This window comes from Anguilla rostrata, chromosome 18, assembly GCF_018555375.3.
Source record: "Anguilla rostrata isolate EN2019 chromosome 18, ASM1855537v3, whole genome shotgun sequence".
Classification (NCBI taxonomy): Eukaryota; Metazoa; Chordata; class Actinopteri; order Anguilliformes; family Anguillidae; genus Anguilla; species Anguilla rostrata.
In genome coordinates, this window is record NC_057950.1 from 28,572,322 (window position 1) to 28,585,219 (window position 12,898).

At 39.7% G+C, this 12,898-nt stretch overlaps 1 protein-coding gene across 1 annotated transcript in view; it reads right to left on the reverse strand.

Moving 5' to 3' along the window:
* lbx1a (ladybird homeobox 1a) overlaps window positions 1-718 on the reverse strand; it is a 3,294-nt gene extending 2,576 nt beyond the window's left edge. The window contains exon 1 of the mRNA XM_064317392.1: window positions 1-718. This exon is cut by the window's left edge and continues 14 nt beyond it. Within this exon, the coding sequence (XP_064173462.1) occupies window positions 1-311 (311 nt within the window). The 5' untranslated portion in view covers window positions 312-718.
* Window positions 719-12,898: the final 12,180 nt, after the last annotated feature.

Sequence of the window (12,898 nt, forward strand, 5' to 3'; positions counted from 1 at the left end):
AGAACACTCACTTCAAGACCTTTAAATGTTTTGCTGGCTAATTCTTCCAGGGCGCAAAGCGGTGAAGTCTGACTGAGAATCGCCCGATTGGACAAAGTAAGACCCGCCGGAGAAAGCTTTTCAGTGGATGAAATCAGGTGCGCTGTTCCACAAATCGTATAACTGCGCTTAACGGACGGCTTGTTCAGAATATCCTCTATACTGAATGGAGTGAGTGGTTTGTTGGAGTTCGCGGGCGGAGGAAGATGATCCAGTGCGCTTCGCCTTCGTTCTTCTACCGACGAAATCTTCACGTCTTCTTTGGAGCTCATTCTTGGTTGTCGTGTGAGTTACTGAATAGTTTATGCAATTTGAAACAGTTAAATGTTTGAATAAATTAAATTTAAACTTTTTTAAAAAAAGAAAGAAAATAAAAAAAAGACAGACGGAACTCGTAAATCCGTCAGATCACAGGAACCCGGGAAACACCATCGCTTCTGTTTCCGTTGGAGTATGATAAGATTTAAAGTCCAGTTTTAAAGGCAGACTTTTCCAATCCCAGATTTTCTTGAAAACGATTCGCATGCCAGAGCGCGTGGCAGTCCGAGGTGCTGTAGCGGGCTACTGGAGAAAATGGCGAGACTCAAAGCGCCACCGCGATTGACTCTTACTAACAAGTTATTGTGATTGGGAGGCAATCAATTACACCCAGTGGCACTTTCACCCTCTCTTTTACTCTCTGACTGTGTTGCTGTCCAATGCAGGCTTTGGCACGAACAGGGCCCCATTAATTAGAAGGCATGGCCGGGAGGAGGAGCCCATCAGAATTATGCTCCTGTAAGCTCGTGTCGTTTTCTTTAAATTAGTAGTTTGATTATGTGGGCTAAATATATGGCGTTGGGGTAATTGTTTCGTTGTTTGTCGGCATAAAATTACGCGATAAAGACATGACCGAAAGGCAGCATTCTATTTCATTTTAATTAGCAAGTGAGATTTAAAATGAATGCTTCTGTGAATATTTTTAGAAATAATGTAAGTCAATTTATGTGTTATGTTACGATAATAATCTACAATTACGTCAACACTATTTAGTGCCTGTTTGTACAACAAAAGTGTGCGCAGTTGATCTGAATGATATTTCCCAATGTTTTATAAAGGTATTGTAGAGTCAGGCAAGATATGGTAATATGGTAATACCACTGGAGAGGGAGAGGGATGGCGAAGTCCTCTTACCCTTCAGTTCCGCCAGATCTTCTGTGCCATAATTCAAGTGCAAAGGGCCACCTCGATCAAACAAGTCCTCTCCATTCAAAACTGTCGATGCGATATGCCCTTATGTGGTTCCCTTGGTTATAACTTATATGAATATTTAAGGTATGATCGCAATGACCAGTGAGTGTAAACAATATAAGCGCTATGCTGTCAGTGCTTTATAAAGTGGACTAATCAGCAAAAGGGTTGGCCAAGTTCTGTCACCTTGTCCTATAGCCTACACTTTCATAGATCGTTCCATTTGAATGGCACGAGGTACCTTGGTGATTGCTAAACCAACAGGATGAGGCCGGAACAAATTCTATCTGGGAATTTTCGTCGGACGAAATTGTTCTTATGATCTGAATTTATTATGATACGCCTAAATATGACCAACCATATATTAATGCGCACATTACTGAAAGAAACTTTTGTTCAGATGACCCATCACTTCAGCAGTCTCTTTTATCCTATACAGCTGGAATTATTGTGGTATTTAACTCTTTACAATAAATAATAAATAATGTATAATGATAATTATAAAATAAAAAATTAACAAAAATAATAAATAAATATAATAACAAGTAGTAATAGTAGCTGTAGTAATAATAATAATTATTATTACTATTATTATTATTATTATTATTATTATTATTATTATTATTACAACTACTACTACTCGTGGTGCAGGTGGTGTAAGTAGCCAAGCAGTAGTAATAAAAATATATTCTGCTGTTCAAGGCTTGTTAAAATGTCTTGGTTATTGGTTAATGTGTTACACTCTGGTGGTCTGGGTGCAACAAGAATAGTTATAGTTCCTTGTAGTGCCTTGTTCGCGGCAAACCGTGATATTCTGGATTGATAGTATTTTATTTTTAATAATCAGAATTGTAAAATAAAATAACGACTGTATTGTAAATATACAAAACACAAATAAAAATGTAAAATAATATCTTGACATTCGGAGTTCTTGAGCTACTAGTCACCAAGTTGAGAGTGTAGCGTTTTTAACATGAATTAGCACGTGGCGAGAAGTTCACCCTGCCAGTCACGTGCTGTCAGGATGCCATTAGTACTGACGTCACGCTTATTCTCTCTCCAAATCACATGTCGTTCTTCCACGACTGCAGTAATTATATGAACAAGACAAGTAAAATGGCGTGATCTTAAGTACTATGAAAATACATTTCTGTAAGATATGTAGTTAATCTTCGAAAGAATAACACTAATATGTTATGTGAATGGAATATCAAGGAGTGAGAGTAATCTCATTTAGCCTTGAATTCTAATCAGTCAGAACTCAATTCGAAATGTGATTTAACTTCACAGCACAGTCAATTTCTGCCATCAAAAGCGCGTGCATGTGTTTGGGGGCCAGTGAGTAGAGCTGCGGGAGCAAGAAGGTCGCGTGGTAAGTTAGTCTGTCTGAAAACGGAATACTGAAGTACATAGATAGGGGGTGCCACCATACTGTCAGACATCCGCGAGGGCCCTCGCTCGTGTCCTGATTTTTCTTTTCTTTTTTTTTTTGCATTTCACAAATTATGTCAACGTAATCTAATCCTTTTTCAAGCACGTGCGGTCAAAGCCTCAGTTCGGAACAGGGCGCTAATTTCGAATTGCAGTTGGCTCATATAGGCCTACATTGGGATCATCTTATACTTAAGTAAGAAAAACTTAATTTAACTTGAACCTAGAAGGCGCATGTGTACCCTGTAACCAAAACGTACACGAAACTTAAAAGTAAGGAAAACATGTTCATACAATTAATCTGAACACATCTCCGCAAACTTTTTTTTTAAGCCAATAAAACAAAAACGACAGCTTTATTCCAGAATTTGTTAGTTCTTTCCGGGGATCAAATTTCACAGATGCAATATTTTATGGAAAGTTGGCTTTTTGTCACACATATTTTCTTTTGTTATTCAATCCACCACCGCATGCCTTAAACGTATGTTTAATGTGATATCCTCACGTGTTTTACATTTCAAACGAAGATAGAACTACGCGAGAAACCGTGCTTACACGAAGAAATAAAGTACATTAACTTTTTGTCCTTGGCTAAAATTGAACAAAATGTTTCACATTTGACATTCTTAACATATGAACAGCAGCCACTTGCCCCAAAGGAAAATTAAATATTTCATCTTCACATATCTACTCAAAGCACTTTTTAGTAGGGTTCTTGTTACAGATGATCCACAATTTGTAGTAATGAAACTGCCATGCTCTTACCAGCGAATACATATTTCAGAGTAAGAGAAGACAGCGTATAAATACACACGCACCTACAAGCATGCGCACACACACATGCGCACACGCACACACACACAAACACGCATATTTCGGCATAAGCAAACTATACCACAATGAATGTTTTATGTTGGAAAATAAGAAGCTCATGGCTTGCATTGGGTATATTTAAATACTGATAAAGATCTGTATTTACGTCCATGAAATGCGTTTTTAAGAACATTAGAGCAGCAGTAAAATATGAACTTATCCTTTGCGCTCTAAATTGATGTTCACCCGCCATGCACTGAAAAATAGAGGCTCCAAACCCTGGATCAGCAAGAATCACAGCATGAGGTTTTAGTCATTAATCTGTGGAAGGACGGATATCCAAGATGTCTGATCTAGGTTTGTTTATTCACTTTTAATGCAATTTCTTTATTTAAACTTTTTAGAAGCTTGCATGGAAAAGCGAAATATTTAAAATATATAAATATATTAGACAAAATGTTATCCAAAACGGTCAAATATTAATCCGTTCTGTAGCCTAAATGTAAATGTGTAAGCTTGGAATGTTTAGGATTAGTGCATTACATTTAATACCTTATTTTAATAACACTAAAATGTTCAGCGTTAAATGCAAACAAATGAACACAGAGTAAATTCTACATGACAGAATGCCTTTAGATTAGAATTTTCTCTTGGACTCATATAAATTACCACTGAGTATTTTACTTTGCAGCTAATATTTTTTGGTTATTAAAATATTCCTGGAAGCTTACACATTTATTCAGTTCACTGCTATCCAGTTGATGCTTGCTGGATATTGCACATTCGTTTTAAATCAAAAGGAGCATTTCAGGAATTGCTTTAGGACATTAATCTCACGCAGTTTTGTTACTCCAGTTTTAAATTGTGAATGGTCACAATTTAACCAGCAGTGTTAAAGATATTTGGTAGTTATACCATAATTCATCCGGCGTCGTTGGCAGAACTACATGTCGGGACAGGCCTGTGCAATAGTCTATTGAGAAGGCCGTCTATGTAAGTATTTTCGGAATACATTTTCCACGCGCGCAACGCCCCGCTTCATCGCATTTTGGAGCTATCCCACAACATTAGCCTACTCCATTTCTAACGGCTTTGCGCTCATCGTGGGCTGCTAACTATTGCTATTGTACCGCCTTATGGTGGTACAAAAGCACAAATTCTTGTAAACACACGTTTTTCCTTTTTAAATTACTATTACAGCTAGACTAAATACACGACGAGGAGAGCACAGGCTATACATAAACCCAAACCAACAATGCAACACCCCTCCCTATAAAACACGGGTCCGCTCGTGACACAACGAATTAGCGCTAATCAAGAGAAAATAAGTGAAATGTAGCTACACAACAAAGTTTAGAGAAAAATAACACTTAAAACTTAAAAACCCAAACCATCAAGCATCCTACAATATAGCATACCCTCACCCAGGCAGAAAACAATCAGCTATCCAACTTTAAATGGCCAACAATTTTTGTAAACTAGATTTTTTCTATTTTTCTTTTATTTTATACTTACGCCATCACTAGTGACTAACATTACCCGTTAACGTATAAGACAGCATCTTCAGTGACCACAATATAGTCGAAAACGCTTTTTGATACAAACAACAATCTCACCACAATGGTACTAGCCTTAATTTGACCACTTGCAGTGACTTGAACTGGTCACAATACAATGACGCACACAAAAAAACAATTCAAATTCATTATCTGAAAAAAAATGCTATTATGAAAAAAACATTTTCTGCCATTTTACTGAGTGGGCTGTGATCAGTTTGGATAGGCCTGGGCTCATGGCTCAGTGCCTGAATCCAACACAATTCTCCCATTTTCAATGAGAACATTGCTAAAAAAAAAAAAAAAAAAGATATAGTTGGCAAGCTAACAAGGAAATATGTATTGATCTGTGATATGTATTATATACATTGAACTTTGATATATATGCAGTGAACCCTGACATATATACAACAAACTTTGATATATGTACAATGAACTTTGATAAACATATATAACAAACTTTGATATATGTATGTATGTGTGTGTGCGTGCGTGCGTGTGTGCATGTATGTATGCAATCCACAATTTTGTAATCAACCAATTTTTCTAAAAGTGCAGATTCTCAGCTTTTATTAAAGGGTATTTTATACTCCTTGGTTTGATCATGTACACATTACAGCACCCTTATTTCAAAGAACTATAATATTTGGAACAAATGGCTTCACAGGTGTTTCTGATTAGTCAGGTGTGTTCAATTGTGTTCAGAAATAAGAAAAAAAGTCAAAGGCCACATATTAGGCTTACCAAAATCAACTGTTCAGAACATCATTAAGAAGAATGAGAGCACTAGTGAACTCAATAATCGGAAAGGGCCTGGTAGGCCAAGGAAGACCTTTATATTTGATGACTAAAGAAGTCTCACCATAATAAAGAAAAATCCTGAAACACCTGTCCAACAGATCAGAAACACTTCAGGAGGCATGGGTGGACCTGTCTTTGACTATTGTCTGCAGAAGACTTCACAAACAGAACTACAGAGGCTTCACTGCAAGATGCAAACCAGTAGTTAACCACAGAAACAGGATGCCCAGGTTATTGTTTGCTAAGAAGTACTTAAAAGAGTCTGCATAGTTCTGGAAAAAGAGAGACCAAGATTCACTTGTATCAGAATGATGGCAAGAGCAAAGTGTGGAAGCCAAAAGGAACTGCCCAAGATCCAGGGCCGGCCCATGGTTTTTGGGGGCCCTAAACAAAAAGTCTATATGGGGCCCTCTGTTTTGGTCGAAAACCACCCCCCAAGCCCCAGCCAGCAAGATTTGGCACCAATAGAAATATATTTCGATTAATGAAAAAGCCATTGTCTTAGGGAACACAATTATTTATTAAAAATATATATATGTTCATATATATCTTGGAGGGAGGGCGCCCCAAACCAATTGTGGGGCCCTAAACTAATGTTTACTTTGTTTACTGGGTCGGGCCGGCCCTGCCAAGATCCAAAGCATATCACCTCACCTGTGCTATGGCTTGGGCACATGTGGCTGCCACAGGTGCCGGCTCGCTTCTCTTCAGTGACAATGCAACTGCGGAAGTGTGCCAGAACATCATTTCTGCTCAGGTTCGACCAAATGCCTCCAAACTCAATGCATGGCACTTCGTCCTACAGCAAAACAGTGACCCCAAACATACCGCTCGAGTAAGTTTTTCAAAGCCAAAAACCGGAAGATTCTTGACTGGCCAAGTCATTTTTATGATCTGAATTCAATTGAACCTGCGTTTCATATGCTGAAGAGAAAACTCAGGGCAACTAGCCCCTGAAACAAGCAGGAGCTGAAGATGGCTGCAGTACAGGTCTGGCAGAGTGTCCCCAGAGAAGAAACTCAGCACCTGCTGATGTGTTTTGGTCACAGACTTCCAGCAGTCATTGCCAGCAATGGTTATGTGACATATGGGAAGGTACATTTTACAGTTTAATAAAATATTATCATCTCAGCCATAAATACGTTACTACTACTAATGTATATCATGCCAAACAATATATTTACAAAACATATAACTTGGCAAAAATATCTTGAGGTTGTCAATTTGTCAGTATGATGCAATGCATTAGATGCTTGAATCATAATTGCATGTTTTTAAAAAAGATTTTAATGCATACAGGTATGTGCATGCAGCATCAAAGATACACACCAGTCCTCAGGTTGAGAGGACGACTGATCACTCTCAAAGCCTTGAAGCAGTGTTATCATACTGCAGCCATTAGCGATGGAGAAGGACATTGAGTGTGCTTTTAGGCCTTCTCCCACCCTGTAGGTGTGGGGAAATGGCAGCTATCTGGACATGCTACAAAGGGAAACTCTATGTGGCTGTGGGAGCTGCTTCATGTGGTTCACCTGGACTCTGTGTTAGACAGGTGACTGGCAGGATGGTAAATGTAAATGGGCTGCATTTATATAGCGCTTTTATCCAAAGCTCTTTACAAACGCCTCTCATTCGCCCATTCACACATACACTCACACACCAACGATGAGTGAGTGCATGAGTGGGTGAGTGAGTGAGTGCGTGAGTGAGTGAGTGAGTTACAAGCCAGGACCATGAGGTGCTTGGCATATTAAAGGGACATGGATAGTGATATGGCGGTGGTTTAGCAGTCAGCCATTTAGGTAATGCACCAGCGTTGTTTTCCAGCTACTCTTTTGCATAATTGCCGGGTGTTAAGTAGTCTGCCATTTAGCCTATCTAACACACAGGCACCACATTGTTGTTTAAACTCCCAAGTGTTCGGCTTTTGTGGGACACAATATATACTGTATATCACTCTTCCCTTTTGTTTGGTGGTTTGGCAACCCCTCCAGCCTTCTCTTTGTAAGACAGTAAGACAAGGTGTTTGCAGTGTGTTAGATTAGTAATGCTTGTTTATCAATGGGCTGAGTGTTCTCCAGTCAGGCTTGTTAAAAATGTATGTGCAAAGTAGTTTTTAGGCTAACACAAAATTAAGGGCAAGATGGAACATAGATTCTGATGCTGTTCTGGTACAGAATGAGGTGGCAAATTTGTGCATCACAGTGCACATTGACTAGCTGATGGCTGGCTGGCAGTTTATGATATTCTGTATGTAATCATACTGTAGGATTTATGTACTGTATTTAATCCTAATGTAGGATTTATGTTCTGTATGTAATCCTGCTGTAGGGCGTGTTCTGTATGTAATCCTACTGTAAGGCTTATGTTCTGTATGTAATCCTACTGTAGGACTTGTTCTGTATGTAATCCTACTATAGGGCTTATTCTGTATGTAATCCTACTGTAGGATGTATGTCTCCAGCATCTGAAGCAAGGATTTTGAAAAGTGCTGAACAAAATGAATGTGTCTGACTTGCTCCACTTGGCCATAATGCAAACACTTCCTGTTTGTGTCTGCTTGTAGTGCCAGAGGTGGAAAATCCAGTGGTCAGAAAGTAAAAGTCCTGCCATGTCTTTCTTCCACCCATGAACTCAGCCAGCTGATTTCACTAATTAGTTCCATTTCCTGGCTGAAGAATTGTGCCAATGAGTAAATCCAGGTGATTGGAACAAAATGCTGGCGAGGACTTTTACTGTCTGAACCAGGATTTTTCACCTTTGTGTAGTGCACACGCAGTGATCCTCCTTTCCCAATTTATTTTTGGCATGACGTAAGCGGCCACTAAAATGCCATACGTCTCCTTGAAAAGCCTTAATTTCTGTGATGTCCGTCAGCTGGTGTAGCCTACCAGATAGAGAGCCCATCTTGTAATCACAAAGCTGAAGTCCCGATCCCAGGTGGGCTTCCTGCCGTCGATGCCCCAAGGAATCATACACAGTCGCTCTGCCGAAATCCCAAAATGTATACGTGAACTCTAACCTGCAACTGTCGACACTCTGAGAACATCAGCTCAGCTCAAAATAAAATAAATGTAAAGTGACATTGAATGCACCTTTTCGCCTGTGCAGTAAATGGCAGCCATGTTTTCATGTGGTGACCACCTAAAATGGCTGCCCTGTGACTGAGACTATTTAAAGCACAACGGCCGCAATATAGCTGAGGAATACACAGCGCAGACAGCATTTATTCTATTATACATTCAGTCTGAAACAAACATAACGAGGCCTTTTTAAAGGGGAAATATGCTGTAGAGCACAGCTCACATGGGGATAGCATCTGTACATCAAAATGCTGATTAGACAAAAATTGACTGATCATTTTGGAAAAGTCATGAAATGAAAAGCGATAATCTTAAATACAGAAAAGTTAAAATGTAGTCAGATCATGTAGAATCTGCTGGGGTGCTGTGCTTTATATGAAATAAAAATGACAACAGGAACTGATGAAATGGGGAGCCAGATGTGATCTGTAACATTCAGCATTTTCTGTAGGTTCAGATGAACACAGGATCAAATGCTGTCAGAACTGTTGGATTGTAGCCAATGCTAATGCTAAAGCTGAACACCTTAATGCTGCATGGGTACGGCCACCAGTTTCTCTCCCCTTGTTCTCCCACATTGTACTTCAGTCCTCCACCAGCTAGAGGTCACCATAGCTTCTTTGTCAAGCCCCTTCTCGAGCAGATATCCCAATTGCACCATTTCGGTAATTTAAGTTAATAACCTAATTGCAACTAATTAAGCACAGATGGTGATTGACAAGCAACACTCACATGTTAAATTCAGTATGATTATATTACTACTCTGGACATACTGCTGTATTTTTACAGTAAATGTTGTACAGGGGCATGTTAGTTTTTGTTATAAGCAGTGGGAAATGCTCACATTAAAAATGGAAGCAGTTGTATAACATTTAACTTGTACAAAAAAAGTTTATAAAAATAAATCCACGATTCAACTAATTATCTAATCATGGTCTACAATCAAGTGCTGGGCTAAAACAAAATCCAGCAGCCACAGCAGCCCTTTGTGGATAAGACTGGACACCCCTGCTTTATATGGATGGATTTTCTCTTTTTACTGCAGTGATTCACATTCCTGGTCTTGGAGAGACACAGGGTCTGCTGGTTTTTGTTTTTTAAGATCAGTGACCAGTTGAGACCGAGGAAACCAGATGACCTGAGTTACCTGTGTAAGCAACTACATTAACTGATCAATTGCTGTGCTACTCAAGTTCTGAGTATCAACAAAAGCCAGCAGACCCTGCGGCTCTCCATGACCAGAAGTGCAGACCACTGGCCTGGCTCAAATGCTTTTCTTAGCATTTAAACTTCCATCCATGTTCACTTTCCATCCTGACTCTCCACATATTAGCTCAACTACTTAAATAGTTTTTTTTATAAAAGTCTCAGTTAGAAACTCAACTGTATGATTAGTCACTTGACTGTGCCGTTGGGTTGCGGAGTGTAGCACAGTGGGTAAGGAACTGGGCTTGTAACCGAAAGGTCGTAGGTTCGATTCCCGGGTAAGGACACTGCCGTTGTACCCTTGAGCAAGGTACTTAACCTGCATTGCTTCAGTATATATCCAGCTGTATAAATGGATACAATGTAAAATGCTATGTAAAAAAGTTGTGTAAGTCGCTCTGGATAAGAGCGTCTGCTAAATGCCTGTAATGTAATGTAATGTAATGTAATGTTGCCTATGGGGACCCCTGGAGGATAACCACTGAAATACAGGTTTAAATCTCTGCAGGTCACATGGTGGAGACAAACTGGGGCCCTATGCAGGGAATCACAGGGGAATGACAACTTACAGTTTCAGTGAGCTCTGATATATAAAATATAAAAACAAATAAATAAAGGGGGTGGGTGTTTGGGTGGATAGGTGGGTGTATGTGTGTGTGTTTATTTTTGGGTGTGTGTATGGGTGTTTGGGTGGGTGTGTGTGTTTATTTGACTGGATGTATGGGTGTGTGTGTGTGTGCGTGTGTGTTTATTTGAGTGGATATATGGGTATTTATTTGTGTGTGTGTGTGTGTGTGTTTGGGAGAATGTTTGGGTGTGTGTGTGTGTGTGTGTGTGTATTTGGGAGGATGTTTGGGTGTGTGTGTGTGTGTGTGTGTGTATTTGGGAGGATGTTTGGGTGTGTGTGTGTGTGTGTGTGTATTTGGGAGGATGTTTGGGTGTGTGTGTGGGTGTTTTCCATCTGCTTAATGAACTATGGCTGGCCACATTTGACACCACAGACGTGCAAAATTGGAAAAAAACACCTACAAAAAAGTACTGATCCTTACTTTTATATGTTGCCAAATATGGTAAAATCCATGAAGTCTCATGGCAATTAGCTGAAAGAAACAAAACATTTTATTCGAATGGAAACTTGACCAGAACAAAACCCGAGGGTTTATATTTTCCTGATAACATGGTAGCTTGCTTCTGAGATGAAAACAAGTTGGAACATAATGATGAGACTATATTTAAGTTGGGTAAGATAAGTCTAATCTTAGCGTGTGGGGTCTGACTGATATTCGATGAGTCTGGCACAGATACAGGTACATAGCGAGTTCAGGGAGCTTGATGTCCATCTAAAATTATTTCCATTATGTTCCATTCAGGGCAGCCTTTACAGTTACTGTGCCAGTACACTGAACTGAGTCTGTACTTTACTGTGCATGCAGTACACTGATCTGAGTCTGTACTTTACTGTGCATGCAGTACACTGATCTGAGTCTGTACTTTACTGTGCATGCAGTACACTGATCTGAGTCTGTACTTTACTGTGCATGCAGTACACTGATCTGAGTCTGTACTGTACTGTGCATGCAGTACACTGAACTGAGTCTGTACTGTACTGTGCATGCAGTACACTGATCTGAGTCTGTACTTTACTGTGCATGCAGTACACTGATCTGAGTCTGTACTTTACTGTGCATGCAGTACACTGATCTGAGTCTGTACTTACTGTGCATGCAGTACACTGATCTGAGTCTGTACTTTACTGTGCATGCAGTACACTGATCTGAGTCTGTACTTTACTGTGCATGCAGTACACTGATCTGAGTCTGTACTGTACTGTGCATGCAGTACACTGATCTGAGTCTGTACTTTACTGTGCATGCAGTACACTGATCTGAGTCTGTACTTTACTGTGCATGCAGTACACTGATCTGAGTCTGTACTTTACTGTGCATGCAGTACACTGATCTGAGTCTGTACTTTACTGTGCATGCAGTACACTGATCTGAGTCTGTACTTTACTGTGCATGCAGTACACTGATCTGAGTCTGTACTTTACTGTGCATGCAGTACACTGATCTGAGTCTGTACTTTACTGTGCATGCAGTACACTGATCTGAGTCTGTACTTTACTGTGCATGCAGTACACTGATCTGAGTCTGTACTTTACTGTGCATGCAGTACACTGATCTGAGTCTGCCCTGTCCTGCAGTACACTGGACTGAGTCTGTACTGTACTGTGCTGTAGCAATGCCTATTGGCTGATTACTTCAACTGTGGGCTTTATTCAAAATACTGCAGTCATGCTCCCAGAACCCAGAGTTACATCCTTATAAGTTCCTATGCTGACTGCCACTGCTGGTAACATAAAGTAAAAAAAAAAAAAAAAAAACAGAAAATCCATATTCAAAGATAATGTGCATTGCAGTTATGCGTAGCATTATATTGCATGTGCTTTATGACTGAAGCAATTGAAGTGTACCTGATCATCTATCCTCAGCTTTAAATGTATCTGGTGATGAAGGTTTTCTTTTTTCCTTTGCCTGTGCGTCTGCTGTGCCGCCTTGCTTGCCACCTGAGTTTGAGACCACTAATAAACCTGCTTTTCCCCGCAATAATTCACCGTGTAATCTCAGAATATAAAAGTGAACCTCAGTAATAATGTAACTTATACTGTGTCTATATTGCATGGGCGTATTTTGTCACAGGAGAAAATAAGTATCAGGATAAAATCCATACAGACGTGTC